This window comes from Pomacea canaliculata, linkage group LG12 (assembly GCF_003073045.1).
Source record: "Pomacea canaliculata isolate SZHN2017 linkage group LG12, ASM307304v1, whole genome shotgun sequence".
Lineage (NCBI taxonomy): Eukaryota > Metazoa > Mollusca > Gastropoda > Architaenioglossa > Ampullariidae > Pomacea > Pomacea canaliculata.
Genome location: NC_037601.1, coordinates 7,540,365 through 7,561,592, shown reverse-complemented (window position 1 = coordinate 7,561,592; position 21,228 = coordinate 7,540,365). Strand labels below are relative to the sequence as shown.

At 38.8% G+C, this 21,228-nt stretch overlaps 1 protein-coding gene across 2 annotated transcripts; it reads left to right on the top strand.

The window, feature by feature from the left end:
* The first annotated feature begins 675 nt into the window (after positions 1-675).
* LOC112576778 (L-fucose kinase-like) lies at positions 676-19,517 on the top strand. 2 transcript variants are annotated; one of them, XM_025259489.1, is made up of 28 exons: positions 676-1,835; positions 4,853-4,942; positions 5,301-5,452; positions 5,825-5,875; positions 6,103-6,228; positions 6,760-6,832; positions 7,166-7,260; positions 7,686-7,766; positions 8,083-8,202; positions 8,479-8,665; positions 9,172-9,305; positions 9,475-9,636; positions 10,096-10,215; positions 10,481-10,582; positions 11,106-11,239; positions 11,417-11,494; positions 11,786-11,922; positions 12,219-12,367; positions 12,575-12,721; positions 12,981-13,142; positions 13,412-13,446; positions 13,651-13,754; positions 14,046-14,183; positions 14,791-14,885; positions 15,525-15,743; positions 15,935-16,034; positions 17,117-17,340; positions 17,761-19,517. In XM_025259489.1, exons 1-28 carry the CDS (start codon positions 1,727-1,729, stop codon positions 17,830-17,832), a joined length of 3,396 nt encoding a protein of 1,131 aa, XP_025115274.1. In that variant the 5' UTR covers positions 676-1,726; the 3' UTR covers positions 17,833-19,517. The 2 variants fall into 2 exon arrangements, with proteins under 2 accessions (XP_025115274.1, XP_025115275.1); XM_025259490.1 differs by lacking the exon at positions 676-1,835 and adding an exon at positions 4,265-4,550.
* The last annotated feature ends 1,711 nt before the right edge of the window (positions 19,518-21,228 follow it).

Genomic DNA, 21,228 nt, shown 5'->3' with positions numbered 1-21,228 from the left:
GCTAGCGGGAATCTCCGCACGCGAGCGGACATTTCCGCCCCTCGCGCTGCTTTCGCTAATGCTGTCGTTTTATTTTTAGCACGTTCAGACGCCTGGGTACACCCAAGATTGTACAGAGAATACGGCCACGGTACACCTGACCTGACTGCAGTGTCATCATCGTTTTCCTGTGGCTGCGCTGCGCAGATTTTCACGTCGATGGTTCTGCTCTCGTATGTGTGCGTGTGTGGGTATGGTCGTGCGTAATACTGAGAATAGTGGTGGTGGTGGCGGTGATGATGATGATACATGATTACCTGTTGTTTGACTATGTTATATATGCCTATCAATCGTCGTACTTATCCCTAAAACCAAACATTTCTGTAGATTGAAGAGTGGGAGACGCTCCAATATAGCCATTAACACGATTAATGTTTTAGTTTATGTACAGCTGATGTCTCTATCACCTACCACGTGACTGTAGGGAAACCAAAAGATAAACGTGCCTCTAAAGATCTTATCGCTGGGACGGTATAAACCACGAACTTGTATTACTGGACTGCTGGCAGACGATTTTTTCCGGTTAACTGCTAAACGAGTCATGAGACTACAAAGCTTCCGGTTTAGTCACATCCATTGTTAAGGCTCGCCGAGACTAACAGCTGATCACTTCGCAAGAGGCTACGTTGGTCTTGGCAGACAGACAGCAGTCCACCTATACACCTCTGTGGTATAACCGCTGGCCTGAAACTTTTTTTTCCCTTGACTCGATTGACACGAAACGCGCACAGGAGAACGAGTTGATATGCTTTTCCTGGCCCTGGGCATGTAGGTCGCCACAAGCCAGTCGAGGTTACGATGTGTCAAAACAGAAAAGGTACCACCTATATAGTCGCTGATGGCTGCTGTGACATCCACAACCTGACTCTTCACCTTTTTGGTGCGACAGAAGCTGTATGTGATGTTGAGGAACTTAAAATTGTTTACAGTCCATACAACCAAACATCGGGGAGTCATACGGAGCAGTAAAACATGGCTGTTCAGATCAGATCCGGTTATCGCTAGGAAACTTTCTATCGCTGAAGTGAACTGTGCTTTTTTCCGAAAGGTAGAGTACTGTGCATGGTGACAATAACAGCATTGGATTTCGTATATTCGCACCCAGACTTGTTTTGTGGGAGGAAGGCTGAGGATTCAAACGAGTGTAGAACAAACTGCGGTCGTATAGCGCAGTGATCATAAGGAAGAGCAACACTACGTCGGCGAGACGTTAGCCTCCCGTAATACATGTGAAGGGGGGTAAAATGGAATGATTTCGACCCATTCCTTCTTGTACTACAGCTGAACCTTTCCCTTCACTTCATAGACCTCATGTACCCATCAGTGAAAAGTAGATCGGTAGTTCTTTAGCTCGATCTGTGGTCTACAGTGAATTTCTTGCACCTGTAACATCTAATGATTTGAGAAACAGGTTGGTGACTGTCATGAAACGACCTTTTTTTTTTAGCGCTGTGTTCAATAAGTGAGGTGCACTTGGGTTGCTGCATGTGTTCACAAGTGCTTATACTGTAAGAAGCACCAGATGTGATCGACCAGATGTGATCGACTCGAGGTCACAGAAACAGTCGTAGTGTCGACTGGCTGCACAGGTCCCCATATCGTTACAGCCAGACATAGTGTAACCCAACAGTAAACAAACTGTTGAAGTCTTCCGTCAACGGGGAAAACAAAATACACTTCGATCAACATGTTAGAAGAGAACGGACAGACTGGTCCTTTGGCTACCTCTCCCAGGATGTGCCAGGTAGATGAACTGTCGACTTTCTCTGATGGACTCAAGCAGGCTCTGTCATTGTGTAAGTATATATGTCTATTACATTTGACAGGCTTGCCAGAATCTCTCTTGAAAAACACTGTTGATTTGATGATGATATATAGTATTCTAGGCTGGTGAGACGTAGTGAATGAGTCGTACCCACTTAGTGAAGCAAGTCGACAGGAAGTATATATATATATCCCATATCTGGGAGTCTGACTACTACTACTGAGTACTGATAATGAAAAGAAGGGAGTATGGTGTAATCAGCATTATAATTTAAGAAAGTGTATGTCAAAGAACGATGAGTCTCAAAAGCATGGACCCAGCAGTAAAATCCATTGAAAAGTAAAAGACGAAAAAGAGGAGATTGTTTGAAATGTCGATCCAGACGCTTCATTAGCGATAACCAGCCTGCACACAGATATGTTTCCGAATGATTGTTACCGTCGTCGCGCATGTCTGAGCACGTGTTCATGTGTGCGTAAAATTCTTACATGAATCTAAAATAATTTGACATTCAAAAAGAGAGTAATATAATTGATGAATGCCTGTCAATTTTCTGCTTCCATATCGGCGTCCCACCACCACCCTCACAAAGATATTGATGCAGGCCTGGTTCCTCATCCTTCTACTCCCATCAGACCATTCCTCCTCCCTCGTTTAAATAGTTTTTTTTTTTTTTTTAGCACATTTTGGTGTCAACAAAAAGCGGTCCCGAAGTTACTAACTTCTACATTTTCGTGGAAACCAAAGGCGCCTGGTCGGGGTTGTGTTCTCTCCCCTCTTCTCTTCGCTGTTTACGAACGAATACACTTCAGTGGCTTATCCGTCCCTGTAATGAAATTCTCTGATGACACAAACTATAACAATTAGCTTCAATTCTGGAACCCATGGTTATAAGGGTTAAGTCCAGATATTAGTTAACTGGTGTGCAGATAACGATCTACATCTAAATGTGCAAAAATAAAACAGAACGAAGGAACTTTTTAGGCGATATAAAGCTTCACTTCTGCCTCTTGTCATCGATGTTGAGTCTGTCGAACAAGTCATCTTTAAATATCTTGCAACAAAAATTACGAACGACCTAAGCTGGAAAGAGAACACATCATCAATCGTGAAGCAATGTAAGCAGCGACTGTATTTTATGAGACTTACTGAAACTGGACTAAGCCCTATGAAGCTCATAGTGCGTGCGATTCTATAATTTTGTGATTGAAAGCATTCTTTGTTTCTCCGTCATTGTCTGGTACAACAGTACGGCTTGTAGGAGAAACTAATTAGTTTCTTTGCTTGTTAGTGCTTTTCGCCGTGCCGAGGAGAAGAACTATATTGAAAAGGTATTCAAGAAGAGTGCTGGCTGTGATATCCATGCAATATGTTACCTGTCTGGTGTTTTATAGTCAAACAAAAGGCTCATCACCAAGGGTTATGGGTAAACCCTTTGCACCCAATCAATCCATTCGTTCTGTTTCTGCTATCCGGTAAACGCTTTATGTTACTAACAACTAAGACAAAAACGTTTTGCTCCTGTATCTTCCATGAGGCAATCTCTCTCTCTCTGGGTATGCGTGCCTAAGATGTCTTTACTTGTCACATGAAGACAAAATACTTATACTACTTCTAAAATAATGTCTTGGCTACGTCAAAGATGGTATATATATTTTCTATTTATTTGAGAGCTGAAGTTAAAGACCAAACTGAACGGTTTGCGGTTTTTCAGATATCGGTAAAGGCAATATAAACCTAACCTGTAAATTTCAGCCTCCAAAACCCAACCGTTAATTAGTTATCCGCTAAGATTCACACCTGCGATCAACGATCACCGCTAACAGTACGTATACTACGTCACGTTGGTACACCATTCACAACATTGCCTGCAGTCAACACTAAAGAGAGAGAGAGTGCATGAACGACAGTTCGGATTATTCGGACGCTGGCAGTCCGCATTTCTCGTGGTTCTAAAAAACTTGCTTCTTTAGCACGAGAAATGTAGACATTCAACGTCCGAACAAACCGAACTGTCGCCCTGATTGGTGTTGACCGCTGGCAATGTTGTGAATGGTGTACCAACGTGACGTAATACACCGTTACCGGCGTTCGTTGATCGCAGGTACGAATCCCGTACTTTGCTAGGGGATAATTAATTAACGGATGAGTTTGGGAAGCTGAAATTTACAGGCTATATTTATATCGCGTACATCTACCGATATCTGCAAAAACTAAAACGCAAACCATTCAGGTTGGTCTTTAAAGTATAATTTTTTTTAAAATTCTACTGGCCCTAAAACTCCACTCTTCGTAAGAAAATGGGTGGCCTTCTCATACAAACTGTAAGCCTTTTTACGAAGACATTAATAGTAGTCTAAAATCTAGGCTGCTTCATCCTGTCTGCGATATGCGTCCTTGATTGTAGCACGCACGTCTCGCGTAAGGTTCAGGCGAGACAACTGTAACGTGGTCACTGTCGGATGTAAGAATGATGTCCCTTGATCCAGGATACCCAGGGACGCCTGCATCCCACCTCATTCTTCGTGGGCGATAAAAGAACAGTTTACTAAATAATCAGTTGACGCATAATTTGTTAATAAGCTTATGAAACTGAATGCGACTCATATAAGGAAGCGAAGTATCAGTGCTTTACCAATGACAGTAATCGCGAGTAAAGCTTTTGAGTGTTGAGACTTTGTCACGCGACTAAAACCCAGTCTACAGCAGCGGTATCAGATCACCCAAGGGATCATGAAGATCGACTGTAAGGCTGTGTTAGCTTTTACAGTCTTACAATTTTCGTGCTTTGATGAAAGAAATTGTGTCTGGAAAAAGAAACTTGTAGCTTTTGAGATTTCAGGCGTGTAGATGTGACTTGAGGGCGTTAATGATAATTCAGGATATTCTATATCCATTTGTCAGGGGCCATGTAAGATAAACAGCACTTCAGTGAGTGTTGCGCATTGTTACGGTGATAACAAGTAGACCAGTGTTTTTTAGCTTAACTTAGAATGCACGCCACTAGAGACATATTCTAAAACTTTTTAGTTATATTTTTTTCCGCAGGTGAGGAACCTAACATGGTAAAAAAGATCAGGTGGACAGCCGTTGTACTGACCTGCTCCAACAAAGACTGGACTCATGCACTGCAGAATGGTAAAAAAGAAGGGGTTGAAATGTACTCCAGAAATTACACCATTAACAGTATTTACACCGATAAGTAATGTGACTAACATATCTTCTTTGGAATATATCAAGCTTCTTTAGGCTTCACAAGTTGTGTGTATATGTGTGCACAAGGAATGGGTAACTTTGAAAAACACCTGCTGCAAATAAAGTAAACTGATCTTTGATTCGTGAATAGTAAGCAATGAAATAAAGACTGTCCTATAGTATCAATAAGTCTTTCCTGTGACCTCTGCCCTCTCCTCTGACTCTATCTCTCACATTCATATTTTCTCTCTCTCACACACATGCACACACTTTTTTGGTTTGTTTGTTTGTTTTTTTACAGAGTTGGAGAGGCGTCAAGCTAAGGGTCAGATAGACAAAGAGACAATTTTACTTACTATTGAAGATCCAAAGACAAATGTTGGCAGTGGTGGAGCCACTATAAATGCCTTGCTAACTGTTGTGGAACATATCAGCGCTAGACAAGGATTTACAGTAAGTCATGATGGTCTTGGTGAGCCATGAAGGTAACTGTCTTACCGTGAAACATTCTTTTACATTTTTTTCTTAGGTTCAGTATAGAGAGTTGTGCTTATTTCTTTGAAAAACTGAATCAACCCAAACTTTGCAAAATCTTACTCATTATGTCTAGACCATCTTTATGTCTTGAGCTTTTAATGCAGCATATAGGTATCTAAAATTATCTTGTGAATGCACAGGGAAATTTTTGTGCGCGCGTGTGTGTGTGTGTGTGTGCAGATACATTTGAAAAAAAAGTATAGTCACATTGGTGGGTTCCTAACAAATGAAAAAATTTAATACTAGCACTGGATCAGCTGATATGTGGTTGTTTTTTTTTTGCTCCAGGTAATCAACTCTGATGTTTTGAATGATGCCTTCATCCTTATTCTTCATCATGTAAGTTATTTTAATTGATTCATGTTAAAGGACATTCTATTCACTTTTACTGTTAACCTTCTCTTTAACCCCACCTACTGTTAATATTTTCTTAGTGGTTTTAGACTCAGATTTTTAGTAGTCATCTTTGTTAACAAATCTCCTGTTCCTCTACACCACCAGATCAATGTTACTGCTGCTGATATACATAGTCTGTAAAATTTCATTCTTTTATTGATTTTATACAGGGTCGAACATATTCTTATGATTCCTGTGGAAGAGCTTTCACTGCATTGCCTGCAAAGTTCAAGTCTTCCCAGGCTGACAGCTTGGTCTGTAACATTGATCTTCTTCTGGAGATTTTAACTCAAAGGGTGAGAACTTTCAATTATCCATAAGATTTAGAAGACCCCAGGCATGAGAATTGCCTTACTGTGACTAGTAAAATAAAGACTTCTTTGGGATCATTCACTAAACATTGTATTGAGAAAGTTTTGTTATGGCCTAACTCTTAACATTTTACATTCAAAACGACATTACCAGTCATATATGTTATGTTTGCTAATGATGTCTTCTTGACCCCCACATTCATGGCCACGTGTTTATGTCTCACACAAAATATTTTTACAAGTTTTCTCTTCCTTTATTTGGAGAAAAACTAGTAATGCTTGATGGGACAACATTGCATTTGATTCAGATTTTTTACATTCTTTCAGAGCGTGTTCTTGTCATAATGTTTAGTTTATGTCCTTGATAACCTTTTTTCTTTTTTGTCATCCTGTTACGTTTCAGCTATTTTTTTCCCCTGGCACGCTCTATAAATAAAACTTTCTTTGCTGTTGTTGTCATAAACTGGACCTCACAAAGGTGCCAAACAGTAGATAGTAAGTTCATCATTATTTCAGATCTCTTCAGGGTCGCCACCTGGTGTGTGGGTGAGCAGCACTGATATGCTACTTGCAGTCCCAACAGAGATAGGTAACTTGTCGTCAACTTTTCTTTTATAATTTTCTGGGGACTTACCTAAAGAGTTTTTTTAAAGAGTGATTATATTATAATATTATTACATTATAATAATATTATTATCAGCATCAGCATCTTTATAAAGCACATTTCACTCAGGTGAGCTCAGTTCACCAGGCTTACAAAGAAACACTTCAACTTACAACAAATTACACAGTTAAAAACTTAAGCAAAAGCCTATAACCCTTGTGGCAGTATGTATAATGTCTTTCTAGAGTAACATTGTAAGAAACAGTTTGAAGGAGCAAGAGATGTTTTACTCTGAATACTTATCCTTGCTGTTCACAGATACCTCATGGCATCCTTGTGATGCATGCCTTTTCACAATGCCTGCGAGCGTTCAGTATGCCAAAGACCACGGAGTTTGCAAGATAAACACACAGGTAAAATTTCTTCAGACAAGTGCCTGAAGTGTGACATCCACCTTTAAAGAGTACAAATCTGCATGTACAGCATGCAATACATGTTCTCTACTATCTACTAGGCAGCTGAAAGTGGTATTTGTGTTAAAAGTCACCTACTCATTCATGTTGTGGTTGAATGAGAGATGAGTTGCTAAGTGTACCAATCAGTCTGTTATAAGAGAAATTCTTCACTCTGTGTGTGTGGATAGATGGACAAATGTACTTATACTTTGAAAGCATGCATTATTTTATCCCTTCATGTTTGTGTGCTATTGTGTATTGTGGCACAAAGATATTCCTTCAGAGTATTTTTACCATATTTAAAACTTTTTTTGCCACAGTTGTATTTTTACTTATCATTATTACACAAATGTAATAAATATATAAATGTTAAATTTCTGAAGAATATGGTTGAAGATATCCTATACCAGAAGGATGTTCTGACCTTGGAGTCATGCCAGCGGCTAGATGGAACAGTTCCAGTTGTAAGTTTTCCTGGTATATTCCATCGGAGCACGTGCACAGAAGCTTAAATATAACATTGTTATAAATGCCGTTATGTATAGTTATATTATCCACTATTAATCTTTTATGTGTTCTGTATTCTGATTAGGCTATTTCACAAGGAAAAGGTAAAGATAATTTTCTGTTTTCAACAAACAAACAAAATCTCACTTTTGAAAACTTTGTTCTAGGTCACAATTGTGTTAAATATTCATGAATAACTGTACCCCATGATGTTTGTTTTGCTCTTTTTATTATGCTTAGGTGCAGCAGAATTTTTTTATCAACCTGTTTCAGCTCATTGCCATTGTTTACCTAAGTCACAGTGTGTCAGAGAAGCTGTTGTCATTTTACACTAAACCACCTCTAGATGCCTGTACATACTTTGGATTGGACAGTGGACAACCTCCTCTGAAGGTGAGAAATTTTTTATTCCTTTTATTTACCTATGTTCTTCCCTATGCTTAGAAAATGTTGGAAAAGAAATCTATTTATGTGTGCAGACTTGTATGTTAGTAAGTACATGTGTATGCAAATGCATATGCACCAACTGAATAAAATGTTTCAGGTGTATCCATCGCCAAGTGATATAGTAACAATAAAAGGCAGATATATTATCTTCCTATAAAACAAAACAAAAAAAGAAATGTAATGATTGTAGTTTCATGATGCACAGCCATTTTTTCCCCTCAGTTATCCCTCTTCTTTGATATCCTGTTGCCGATGACAACAGCAGTGTCAGAAAAAGACTTTGTCCAAGGGGAGAGAAGTGGAACATTTGGTAAGCCAGGTTCCGGGGATTCTGCAGAATCTCGCCTGAACATGACCATGGCCAGAAAGCTGCTTTGGAAGGAGCTCCATGAATACAGACTGAAAGCTTGTGAGGAGTTCTTTGCGATCTATATATATAACAGCAAGCATAGATTTGACATTTTGCAATCAACACATCTTTGTGTGGGTGAAGACAAGCTTTAAGTAGCATGTAGTTAAATGTTTAATTTCAGAACAGATTTAAGCTTTTTAACAGATTTGGGGATTAAATACCATGATGTCAATTGTTATAAATTCTCTATGTGCATTGAATTTTTATTACTTTTTTCCTCCAGTGTGCATGTATTATTTTGCTTTTGAATGTGATCTTATGTATGAGCATGCAGTTATAAGTGTGTTCAAAGGAGTAATGAAGAGGCTGGTGGTTTGATATCTATGATGTTTGTGTGAATGTGTGTGTTTGTATGTGTGTGCATGCACCCACATGTATGCATGTGTATGTGTGCATAGTATTATGTGTGTGTGTGAGTGAAAGTGCATTAACATTTTCATTCAGCCTCCTACTTCCATTGGCTAGTTAGTGAAACATGGCTACTCTTGCTTTCGCGGGTATAGGCATGATAGAAGACGGCAAGTTTCACTACTTGACAGACGTGGCCACTGAACACAAGAATATGTTGGTGAAACCACCTGTCATTCAAGACAACAGCTGGCTCACTTGGTCACCTACAGTGCAGGCTGACATTAATGTAAGACCTTCTGTTTTTTCCTTTTATCATCTAATGGCTATGGAAGTCTTATATGCTTAGCTGGAATATTTCAGTTTATGTGACATCAGATATTGAAATGTAATGTACACTATGCTCAGATATTTATTTTCTCCCATGCTTAGATATTTATTTTCTCCCATACTCACAGTCTCAGGCATCTGTCGGAGAGGATACAACCATCATAAACAGTGTACTGAAAAGGGAAGTCACTGTGGGCAGTAAGTCAGTTGTCTGCCATTGCTCCTTGTCAGGGAATGTGACCATTGGAAGCGATTCCTTCTTCAGTGGTGTTAATATTGAACATTCGAAGGTCAGTAGTTGGAGGTGCTATAATATTTGAGTCTTTATGTCATATTTATTCAGATAGAAAGCATTTCTGTTTGTGTTTCAGATAAGAAAAACAATCATTAAAAAAATAGTGTGCTTTTTAATTGTTTTTTTAGATAACATAAAATGCAACAGAATGCAGAACTTTGATCTTCTGATATTCTTAGGGCATTAAGGGTCTCTTATATTTGGCTGATTCATTTGTTCTTTATGGTTGAAGGACAGTTTAAAGATATTTCATAAATTCTTTTTCTTAACAAATGTTTCAGCAGTTTCCAAAAACATTTTATCACCAGCTTTGCTGCAAACAATTCACTTTGTTTCAGTGAAGTCATTTCTTAATAACTGAAAGGTCACATTAAAAACCTAATGCTCCGGGAGTTTTAAACATTTTGTTGAACCAGATTTTAGTCTTAATGCAGTTTGGTACTGTGGAATGCAGGTCAAGAAGCCTTTGCAGTTTGCTGACAGCATGATGATGCAGGGTTTTCACATTAACCTCAAGACGCTGGGCACCACACGCAAAGTTTTTACAGTCCATGGTCGACATGATAATGTGCAGGTAAGTTGATGCAGATTGCATCACATGTTATGCTTTTTAGGTTTCTAGTCTTTGTGACAACACTCAGTGACATAGTGACGTTTTATCTATATATGCACATTATGGTTGCTATTGCAAGATATGTCTGCTCAAAGATGCTATCATAGCTATTACATGTACTGTTATTATTTATATTGTGGGAATAGATACTTTCAGGTGCAAATCTTTCCAGTGAGCCTTTGTATAATGTGCAGAATTATTGAGTCTTTGTTTTTGTTTTCTTTAGATTCCCACCTGGAAGGCAATGGCCACCTTCTGTAATGAGCCTTGGCTGGTGTTTTTGAGCAGAACTGGAATCCTGCCAGAAGACCTCTGGGCAACAGAGACAGTATGTACTCGTCAGTCAAGGCGGTTTTTATATCCACTGTACTTGTTCGCTCAGCCCAGGTTGCCACTGATTGTTGAAGAACCACTTCCCTTGGCTCCCTATCTGTGTGAACTTAAGTCTGAACAAGGCACTTTACTTATAGGAATACTCCATTCATAAGCATTCAGTTTGTCTGGTCTCAATTGAATTCATCTTGATTTAGCTAGCTTTGCTGTCAAGCATGCTCTATCTATAAGCACATTAAACTTTACAAAGCAAGATACCCAGTCTGTATCTCTTACTCTCCCTAAAGTGTAATATGAAGCCTAAGAAAAATTATAAGGACTAGGTACTCTTGCCTTTTGTGGTAGCTTCTTCTTGAGAAAATTAATTAGTAGATTGGTAGAATTTATGATCCAAATTATCAAAGATTCCAAATATTTTTCTGACAAAACAAAAGCAATTTCTGACTTTTTTAATTGTTTGTTACTTGATGCTCATACAACATAAGGCTGATGAATGATGATGTTGCATTGACCGCCAGGACAATGACCAGCAGACAGTGCTAACTGCACGTCTATTCCCAGTGTTTCATGCTATGGAGAATGTTGGGCTGAAGGAGCTCCTTTGGCTGCAGGGACAGATTCCAGATACCAGTTCCAAAGATTTTCTTAAGCGGTAATTTAACAAAATGTTCAATACATTAAAAATTTAATCTGCTTTGTCACTGCAGCAAAGAGATCAACTTTTTATGTTGGCTACTTTCAGTGTAATATATAACTTGAAAAAAGGTAGCTGTAAGTGTTGCAAACAAAACTTCTTTCTTTATTTTTTACTTATGCCCTATTGTCTCAGGTGGAGGACTTCCTGGCGTCTATCACTTGCTGAGATCTTGTCATTTGTGGACCTTGAGGCTGAGTTGCAATGGAGGAAGTGAGTTTTTGCTGCCTTGTCTGGAGAAAGTTTTGTTTTAAAATGGAAAAGTGAATGACCAGTCAGACAGATTGCGTAAAATCAAAGAGATGAAGGAAGTTAACTTTTCTCAACATGGATTAATTTTACCAATTTTATTCAGTGTTTCTGAAAGAAGAATAATGACAGTATGTCTGTTCCTTTACCCGACCTATCATTTCTAGTGTATACTTTTGTTTTGCTTTTTTATTTTAGATGTTTATTATGATATATAAAATGTATATGAAATATGTGATTGTCATTTATCTGCAGCATGCTGTTTTATCAAGTGGCAGAACAGGAGGTGGAAAATGCTCTGACCAACTCCTTGCACCAGGGTTTCAACAGCCTGTACACTAGTGCTACAGTTGATGGTTTCTCAAAGCAGATACTTGCTATGCTGGACAAAGGTGACACGGCAATCAGGCTGGATAGAGGCATAAATTAGAGCTTTATTATTAGGTCTTTGAAATAAAAAATATTTAGAAATAATTTATTGCATTTCTAAATATTAATATTTAAATATTTTACATATTGTAGAGAGGACGTATCACCCTAATCTCAGACAGCAAGGGTCTTGCAAGGCTGTATTTTCATCATAAACCAACTTTTAAACCAGCTGTGAAAAAAATTGCAAAGACAGTTGTACTTTATGGTTCAGTAGTGGCCAGCATCACAAAGACAGTTGTATTTTATGGTTTGCTAGTGGCCAGCATCACAAAGGACCCTGGAATTGCAGCCCGTGCCCTGGCTAACATTGCAGATGTCTTGGGAAGCATGGCTGGGAGTGTTGGGGGCCTCAGATCAGGTCCTGCTGCTAACCAGTCTTGGCGCAAGGCCTTCAACTACCTTGAGGTATGAACAAGAAGTCTCGAGTTTGCTGTTTTGTGTCACTAAGCTTCAGAGTTTCGCTCAAGATACAACATCTAATGAAGAATTTAATAATAGCACAATTAATTTTTGTAACTTTTTGGGGCTTTATTTTAAGGAAAAACTTATGATAGACAAAAGCATAAGAAAGCCTCCTTGCAGGAAATGCCAATGATGGTTTTCTTTTCCTAGAGTAAAGATTTTGCTCTGGGCGTGGCAGCATTGGGTAAGGAGCGAGAACAGTGGCTTGGCCGCCCTGACCACCTGATCCGAGCAGCTCGTCATTATGAAGGTGCTGCACAGATTCTGATACGACAGGCAGTCATGACTGCCAAAGAGGTTGGGCTGACTTATTTATTTAGAAAAAGTTTACAAAAAAATGGATTTGCTGTTACATCTAGCTAAGGACTATATTCTACTCCAGCTCCTACGATGTTCTTTGTGGTGATGATGTTGCCAGTAATAGGTCTTGCAAAAAGCTTTTGAGACTTTCAGTCCTGATGCACCTCAACAACATTGCATTTCCATCATTTTACAACTCTTGCGAAGCACTTGTATATTTTGCAACTGTTTGTTTTAATGAACTGATTTTGAACAGTTTTTCAAGCTTGGTAATGGCACATTACCGCCTCTGAGAAAGTGGATACGAGCCGAGTGCCCAGCCAGAATTGACATTTCTGGAGGATGGTCCGATACCCCACCTATCACATATGAACATGGTGGAGCTGTCACAATTGCTGGTGTGCTTGTCAATGGCAAGGTAATAATGATGTTATAAAAGAATGCAATTCTCAGAGTACTTACTTTGCTCCTCTGTCTTTGTGTTGTGGTGTTTTAAGAATGCAAAAGGTGATTTTTTTTTATCCTGATGATGGAAAAGGAAATATTCTTAGATAAGTAATAAATTCATATGACATACAGCTAAGGCATGCCCAGCTTAGGAAGGTATGATGAATCATTCCTTAGATTAAGCTTGTTTCATATTACAGAAGTATGTAAGCATTGTTCCTACTTTTTATTATCTTGCAGAGGCCTATTGGATGCAGGGTCAGAAGGATCGAAGAGTAGGTTGTCTTTGTCTTTGAAATTTTTTTAATGTTTTTTGCATGGTATTACAATTGACAAAAATCTTCTAACATTTGTCAAAATGTGCCACTATGTTTGTATCGGTTGACTCCTTGTACTTCTTGTACACTTGTGTCTATTCCCATCGCTTATCTGTAGCAGCAGCCTAAATCTATGATCAAACCATATTCTTTTATCGGCAGGCCTGTAGTCCGACTAGAACTGATTGGAGATGGAGAAGTGAGCACAGTAGTGGTGTGCCATGAGCTGTCTGACATGGAGAATTACTTTCAGCCTCATGCTCCTGGTATGGCAGACTTTCCACAGATTTGATCAGAGTGCTTTACATAAATAATATATAGATTAAATCATCAACAACCACACACCCATATTTGCATATAAGACACACTCACCTCTTTTTAATAAACCAATGTGAGCTAATGAGATTGAATGTTAATTTACCTGTTTTTAAAGTCTTTTTATGTTTACATCATAAATGATCTCCTTTGATCTCTGTAGGCAGTGGAATGTGAGCTGATGCATTGTAGAAACAAACCCTTATTGCCTAGTGTGTTTAATGTAGGCTTTTGCTAAACAGGTGCTCTTGTGAAGGCAGCCTTTGTTTGTTGTAATATGATTGACCTCAACTCTTCCATGACCCTTCAGGAGCAACTGAAGTCTTCTTATGGTGGAGGTTTTGAGGTACAGTCATGGTCAAACCTGCCTCATGGCTCAGGTATGGTACACTGTAGTTTTCATGATGAAGGTTTCGTTTACTATTGATAGCAGTGATGTATGTCTAGTGTATAAATGTGTTGGATTATAGTGATTGGGAATATTGATTTACAAGACGTAATGTCATAGAACACAAATGGTGCAGTAATTTTATCATGTTCTTATGATTTTAATAATAGTAAAAGAATTTATAAAATGCATTGTCCTGTATGGAGGCAAGCTTTCAAAATGGACATAGTCTGAATAGTAAAGTTTTTATTGGGACCATCATTACATTGTTGAGGAGGTTTTTTTAAAAAAAAACCTACAGTAGCCACCAGTGGGCTTCAGGTTTGTCAATATATTCACAAAGTGTGACATGTCTTTAGCAGACAGCTGCTATTGTACTTCAAGTTAGGTAAGAAATGCTGCTTGAGAAAACCCGCAAGGAGACATGCTGAACAGCTAGAACCTTTGAAACAAGATTTGAACCATAATACTCAACTGGGTACCTGAGTGAGCTGAAGCAGTCTATCTTCTGTAGTGTTCCATGGTTGGAAACAGTTTTTTTATGCTGTCAGCAGCTAAAGCTTTGCCACTTTTACAGTTAGGTTGTCTGTCCACCTCAGGTATGGGCACAAGCAGTATCCTTGCTGGTGCAGTCCTTGCAGCACTTTTGACTGCTGCTGGCAAGACATATGACACCAAAGGTCTCATCCACGCAGTGAGTAATGGTCAGATTGTGTTGGTCACAAGCTTTGCTTGCTCTTTGAAACATTTAAAAAAGACCTGAACAGTCAGCATGTCCAACATGATTTGGGTTTTTTAACAAGGTTCCTGAGTTCTCCGATCATTCTCCCTCTTTCTAAAAGAAATCACTTTATTTTTGTCGTAATTATGATCATTTTCTTTGTCTTTCTTCCTTTTTTTCATTTTTAAAAAATTTTCTTCTTTTTCTATTTATTTTCCACTTTCTTTGTCAGGAAAGATTTTTAAAACTTGCTGCTCAAAGATCTTGCATGGTGCTGTCTTATTATTTTGGCAAGTGTATGTATTAGATCAGGGGTGGGCAATTAATTTTCCCAAGGGGCCGGATGAGAAACTGGAATGGTTCTAGAGGGCCGGACTAATATAGTTAACTCAGTTTTACCCAATACTGTATATATAGTATATTTACTGGTGGGCGGCCAGCGGGCGGGCCAGTCAGAGACAGGAGGTGGGCCGGATCCGGTCCGCGGGCCGGCGTTTGCCCAGGTCTGTATTAGATGAAACAAGAATTTGACAGAAAATTACCTTCGTTGTCAGAAGATGACGTACTTTGCATTGACAACATTTTATCATGAAATTATTTTTTCTCTTGAAGGTTCTCTACTTGGAGCAGCTCTTGACGACAGGTGGAGGATGGCAAGACCAGATCGGAGGGCTGATGGGAGGCGTACAGCTGGGTTTGTCTGAGGCAGTACTACCCTTGTATGTCGAACCATTAGACCTCAAACTATCTGAGGCTCGGCTGAAAGACTTTGACAGCCGACTGCTACTCATCTATACTGGCAAAACACGCTTGGCTCGCAACCTTCTACAAGTAAGTATTATTTCCAAGATGTTCCAAGGTAATTTTTTTTTTTAACGGGCTTTTGTTTGTAACTAGTTTATTTGATGATATGAGCTTTGAACTACAATTACTAATACAAAAGGCTGTTCATATTTTTAAAAATATATAACTATATTTTTTGTACAGTAACTTATTCTTTTTTTTTCTCCCATTGTATAAAGGATGTTGTGCGGAACTGGTATGCCCGCAACCCATACATTGTCAGAACTGAAGATGCTCTGGTGGTGTTGGCACAGGAATGTGCAAATGCTTTTATTGATGGTAAGATGATTTTACCAAGGTAGAAAACTTTCACACTTTAGCTATGCAGATATGCAAGATCAAAGACCCCCTTCACTATTAAAAGGTGTATTTTTATACTGTTATAGTAGGAGTGAAATTATAACACAGTTAATCTTCAGTTGTAATTGTTTTAGATACAAATAATGTATGACCAGTCCATGTATGCTGGGTTTGAGATCCTTCCATGTGATTTTAATCCTCGTAGATACCCTTCAGATACAAATAAACATGTACCAGACTATGTAAGGTAATCTGAAATCCTGCCTGTGAGGTCTTTGTCTCAAGTTTGTGACAGCAAGCATTTCATCACCAAGTGCTAGAATGAATTTGCTTTGATGTCTTGTTTTAAATGCCATGACTGGACTTTATTTCACTCAAATGCTTGTAGTTTTGTACAAGCCCAGTTTATGACATTGTTGCACTGCACAGTGGGATGATTATCTTCTAATAAGTGGGTCAGTGATTGCTTACATGCACTACATTAAAGCTGCACATATCAGAGCATGGCATTATCAACAGCTAAATCCAGACCACAACTAGGACATGCCATTTTGCAGATAAGATAGCAGCGATGAAGAAACGATATATGACACATTTGTGATTTGTCTGATAAACCTAATGCAACCTGGATAAACAGATAAACACAGATGTCTCTGGCTATGATGACTAGGTGGGTGGGTGGGTGTGTTTGAGCATCCTCTATATGTTATCTGCAGGGGCTATAGTTATGAAGCAACATTAAAATGTTGCCCTGGGGAAGCATGGGGAAACTCAAGGACAAGTATTTTATTTCCAAAGTTATGTGGTGTCTAGACCCCACAGATGTTTTATCCATGGAGCCATAGTTATAAAGCAGTGGCAAATATGCCCTGGGGAAAAGAAACATGAAGCATTGTCCATAGAGACTAGGTATGGCATTGTAACTATGAAAACAGAATGCTTTTCCTTGAGTTCTCCAATTTACCCTGAGAAACAAATTACTCTTGCTTCAAGGCTATGTCTGCATAAGGACTGCCAGTATTAACCATAATATTAAATTTCTGCTGTCTTTGGTTATGCAGGCAACTTTGAGAAAGTGGGGTCGTGTGTAGAACAATACTGGCAGATGAAGAAGCGTATGGCACCTGGGTGTGAGTCTCAGACAATTGCCAAAATTATGGCCACCCTCAAGCCATATATGTTGGGCATGTGTTCAGCTGGTGCTGGTGGTGGTGGCTTTATTTATGGCATACTCAAAGATCCTGCCATGCGGAGTGCAGCTATTGACATTCTAAACAGGACAACAGTAAGGTTTTACCTCTTTGTTTGAATGTTTGCATTTTAATCTTGTTACTCCCCTCGGTCTGTATGCTGCTGCTGATGATGTAAAAATTCCAAGAATATCTCTGGTGTTTGTGTGAAGGAGAGAAAAAGAGAGTCCTTTGCATATTCATACTGATAAGTTTTCTTTAAAAATCTGTAACTCTAGTACTTAAAAAATTTTAAAAGCAGCACAAAGCTTGTGACATGGAAATAGAAAAATGATGCTGAAAACTACTTACTAGCTACACTGAGATATTAAAAGTAGAGAACTGCAGAACATCTTTTATTGATGTCTTCACCTAACAATATGGCACAGGGTAGCTAGGAGACATCAAGGTAGCAACAGATGATCACCATATTCCAATGCAGACGAGAAGTATTGAGCTGCATAAATCTGTTTCAGGGGCTTGAGGCAGCTTTGGTCTATGAAGCTACAGTAGACAGCACAGGTTTGACAGTCACATGGGAAGACTGAACTCACTGCACCCTTATGGTAGACCAAGACAGCACAGGGTCAAGGGTCAATTGGAAAGACTGGCCTCATTGCATCACCACTCATACCACATTTTGTTTACTTGGACAGTAAGCCTCTAGATAGATTCTGAAATAGTTATTTAAAAAAAACAACAGTTCAGGTGTGGAAGTTATTTGTTAAAAAACATTTTGTGTGTAGCATCTACATGAAGTATTTTTAACCCAAGGAGTAGGCATTGTTACTCAGAAGATAGTAAGAGTTTGATATTTCATACACACTGACAAATGTTCTCACCTCATATATTTTAACACGAGCCTCTTACTAGAAAATTTGATAAATTTACTTGGCATATTAATGTCATGATGCTTTTGTCAAGTTCACTAGTGGGGTGTTCTCACAAACTCTGACATTTAATATGTTGTATTTGTTTTTATTCCTTGTTGCTCCCATGAGGAGCATAGGGCTGCATGTTGTATTTGTACTTGACCATTATCCTGAAATACACAAAAGAATGTGTTATTACCGCATTTGGTTCTGTTAGAAGCTACTCACTTTGTACAACACACATATGCATGCATGTGCAAGGGAGTCAAATTTCTTAAGTATTTTTAACGAAAATATTCTTTAAGGTATTTTTCACATAAAAGTTTTATGTGTCTGTGTATGCTGTAAGTGACCTGGTAGAGAATTCCAATTTATGGGTCCAAATACTGCAAAAATACTCATGCTAAAGGTGGAAAGAGAGAACTTTGGAATTCTGAATATAAAGGTGTCCTGAGATCTTAGTATTAAGGTTAAATTAGGTGTGTGGTACAGTGAACATGACAAGACCTATTCCAGGGTTATAAAGATGTGAGGATGAAGCTTTTGTTAAATGTAGCACAAAATATGTTGAGAATATTATTACACAGATCTCCTGCATCAAAAAAAATAGTAATAGTTATGTAATAATTAAAATAACATTTTGGTATAAACCAAATTAGAAATCACATTGCTTGAGTGGATGTGTAATAGACTTTAAAAAAGTGACGAAGCACATGTTTCTGCGTCTTGGGTAGTTGGCTGTGGTGTGTGTGAAATTGCAGAATCCTATAAATAAAACGAAAATGTTCATTTGTTCTTGAGATTTTCCAACCATTATTCACTGAATCCCATGTTTTGTCCTTTATTGGTCTTCAGTCCTCCATTACATCCTCATATGTTTATTTTCTTGTTTACACTATCATCAATGTGGAGAGTCTCACATCTGTTTGCAATGAAAATTGGCTCCCATCTGTCATAATAAACAATATTCTCCCCGTCCATCTTGCCTTAAAACTTAAGCATTAGTTTTTAATTGCCTTTCAAACTGTTCTTCTTGGTTTTTTTTTTCCCCCTTAAAACAATACTGTCCAAGATTATGCAAAAGCCTGATAGTTATGCAAATCTTATCGTTAAAATTGATAATTTTGCCACTCTATGGAGGAAAGTAGATGTTGCAATAAGTTCATTTGTGTAACTTATGTATATAGAATTTATTGTGGTACCATTGTTGATGTAGTTTGCTGTGATAATTGAGGAATCAGAGTTTGAGGGTATATTTCTTACCAGATTGATCATCCTGTGGAATCTTTAGCAGCATGAGAGGGGAAGTTTTAGATAATGTGGGGACTACACTTTATAATAAATCATTTTGTGTAACCAAACTGTGTTATTGTGATTGCATTTCTTAATTTTAAGTTATGAAAAATATGAACAAAGCAATTATTTTCTCTAGTGCAAATTTGTGTAGATGAGCATGCACTCACATTTTTTTTTTTTTTTTTTGTGTGAGTGAGAATAAAAATTCCAATCCTCAAAGATACTCGGGACATTTGTAAAACCAAATCGCCTGTTCTCCTCTCCTCCTCCACCCCTCGTCCCTGAACAGGTTATGAATCTGGGACATTCAAGGGCCGACCTACTGTCTCGCACCTGTGCATGACGTGTTGCGTTAACATATTCAGCCTGCAAGAAGGAAAAGTTTGACTAACCTAAATAAAGGGAGCATTGTGAGTAGGGGGTGGAGGTGGAGGTTTTTTTGTTGTTGTTATTATCTCCAGTTAATAAAACAACAACATAAAACGATACAACTCGAGCAAGAACGTCGTGGGTATAAATGTATTAATCGAGTGCGCCTCGAAGAGAAGGAAAGTGGAGCTAAGCCGGTGATGTGAGGCGTAGAGTCGTGTACCCTTAATGAACGGTGCCTTTAGTGAACCAGATAATATCCTACAGGTATGGCTTACGCCGTCCCGTGCAGTAGGGTTGTACAAATGTTGTTTTACTAAGAATGTTTAGTATAAAATGACTTATTTTTCCGCAAATAAAACACCCTTGCTCCAGCTTTAGGACAGCATTTGCTCTCACTCTTGCACGTGTCTTGTTCCTGTTCTACCGACTTATGAACTGTAAATGGGGGTCGAGGGATCAAAGGTGAGCTGCTTTACTGCGCATGTACGTCTGACGCAAGGTAAGCCCCAGTTACTCGCGTATCGCAGACGTACGTACCATCGCCTCCCCCCTCGACTCGAAACATTTGTGTCTCGCCTTGTGCTAGTCTCAGTATCGTTACTAAAAATACAGACTTTGCAGACTATCGCTGCTCCTCGACCTGAGTGTGCATAGGTCATTAACGTGACCCACTGAGCCTTGAAGGTCAAGAAAAAGTCGGACCGTTTTGGTGACGTAAGCTCAGGTGTAGATTATATTATTATTATGTAGGTCAACAGTACTTGATCTTTGTCGTGTTTGACATCGTGGAGCTCCGAGGGAAAGGGAGAAGACTTTTAGTTAATTATGGAACTTTTGGAAATAGATGCTCACTCCCCCATCCTCCCTGTCGCTCTTTCTCCCCATATAGGTGTGTGTGACTCACGAATCCAGTTGTATGGTTCAATGGCCTAACAATAAAGAATTTGAGTCTTGAGTCTGTGTGTGGGTGTGTCAGTGGGTGGGCGTGGCATGATCGTTGTAATATATCAGTTAATTTAGCCTAGATTCCCATCTCCAGACTACAAGAGCACTTTTCTGCTTGTTCTGTCAGCTTGCTACAGAATTTTTCTCGTTTGTCCGTATTGTTCTCTCCACAAACTTCAGGTTATAAATTCCGTGGTTCTCTCTCTCACACACACACCACTATATCTAATTCCTATGTCCTGACTTGAAATGATCTAATAATAGTCGATGTCCAACATCAACAAATCTTAATCACAGACCGGAAGTGACGTTGGCTGGAAAACAACATACGCATTCCGCCAGTTCCTTAGCGCAGACATAAAACTGTAAACACCTTAAGCATGAGCCTAAACCTTAATAGAAAATCGGTAAAAGCAAGTCTGTAAATATAGGCCATCCTCCTCAGGTCTTGGCACGACT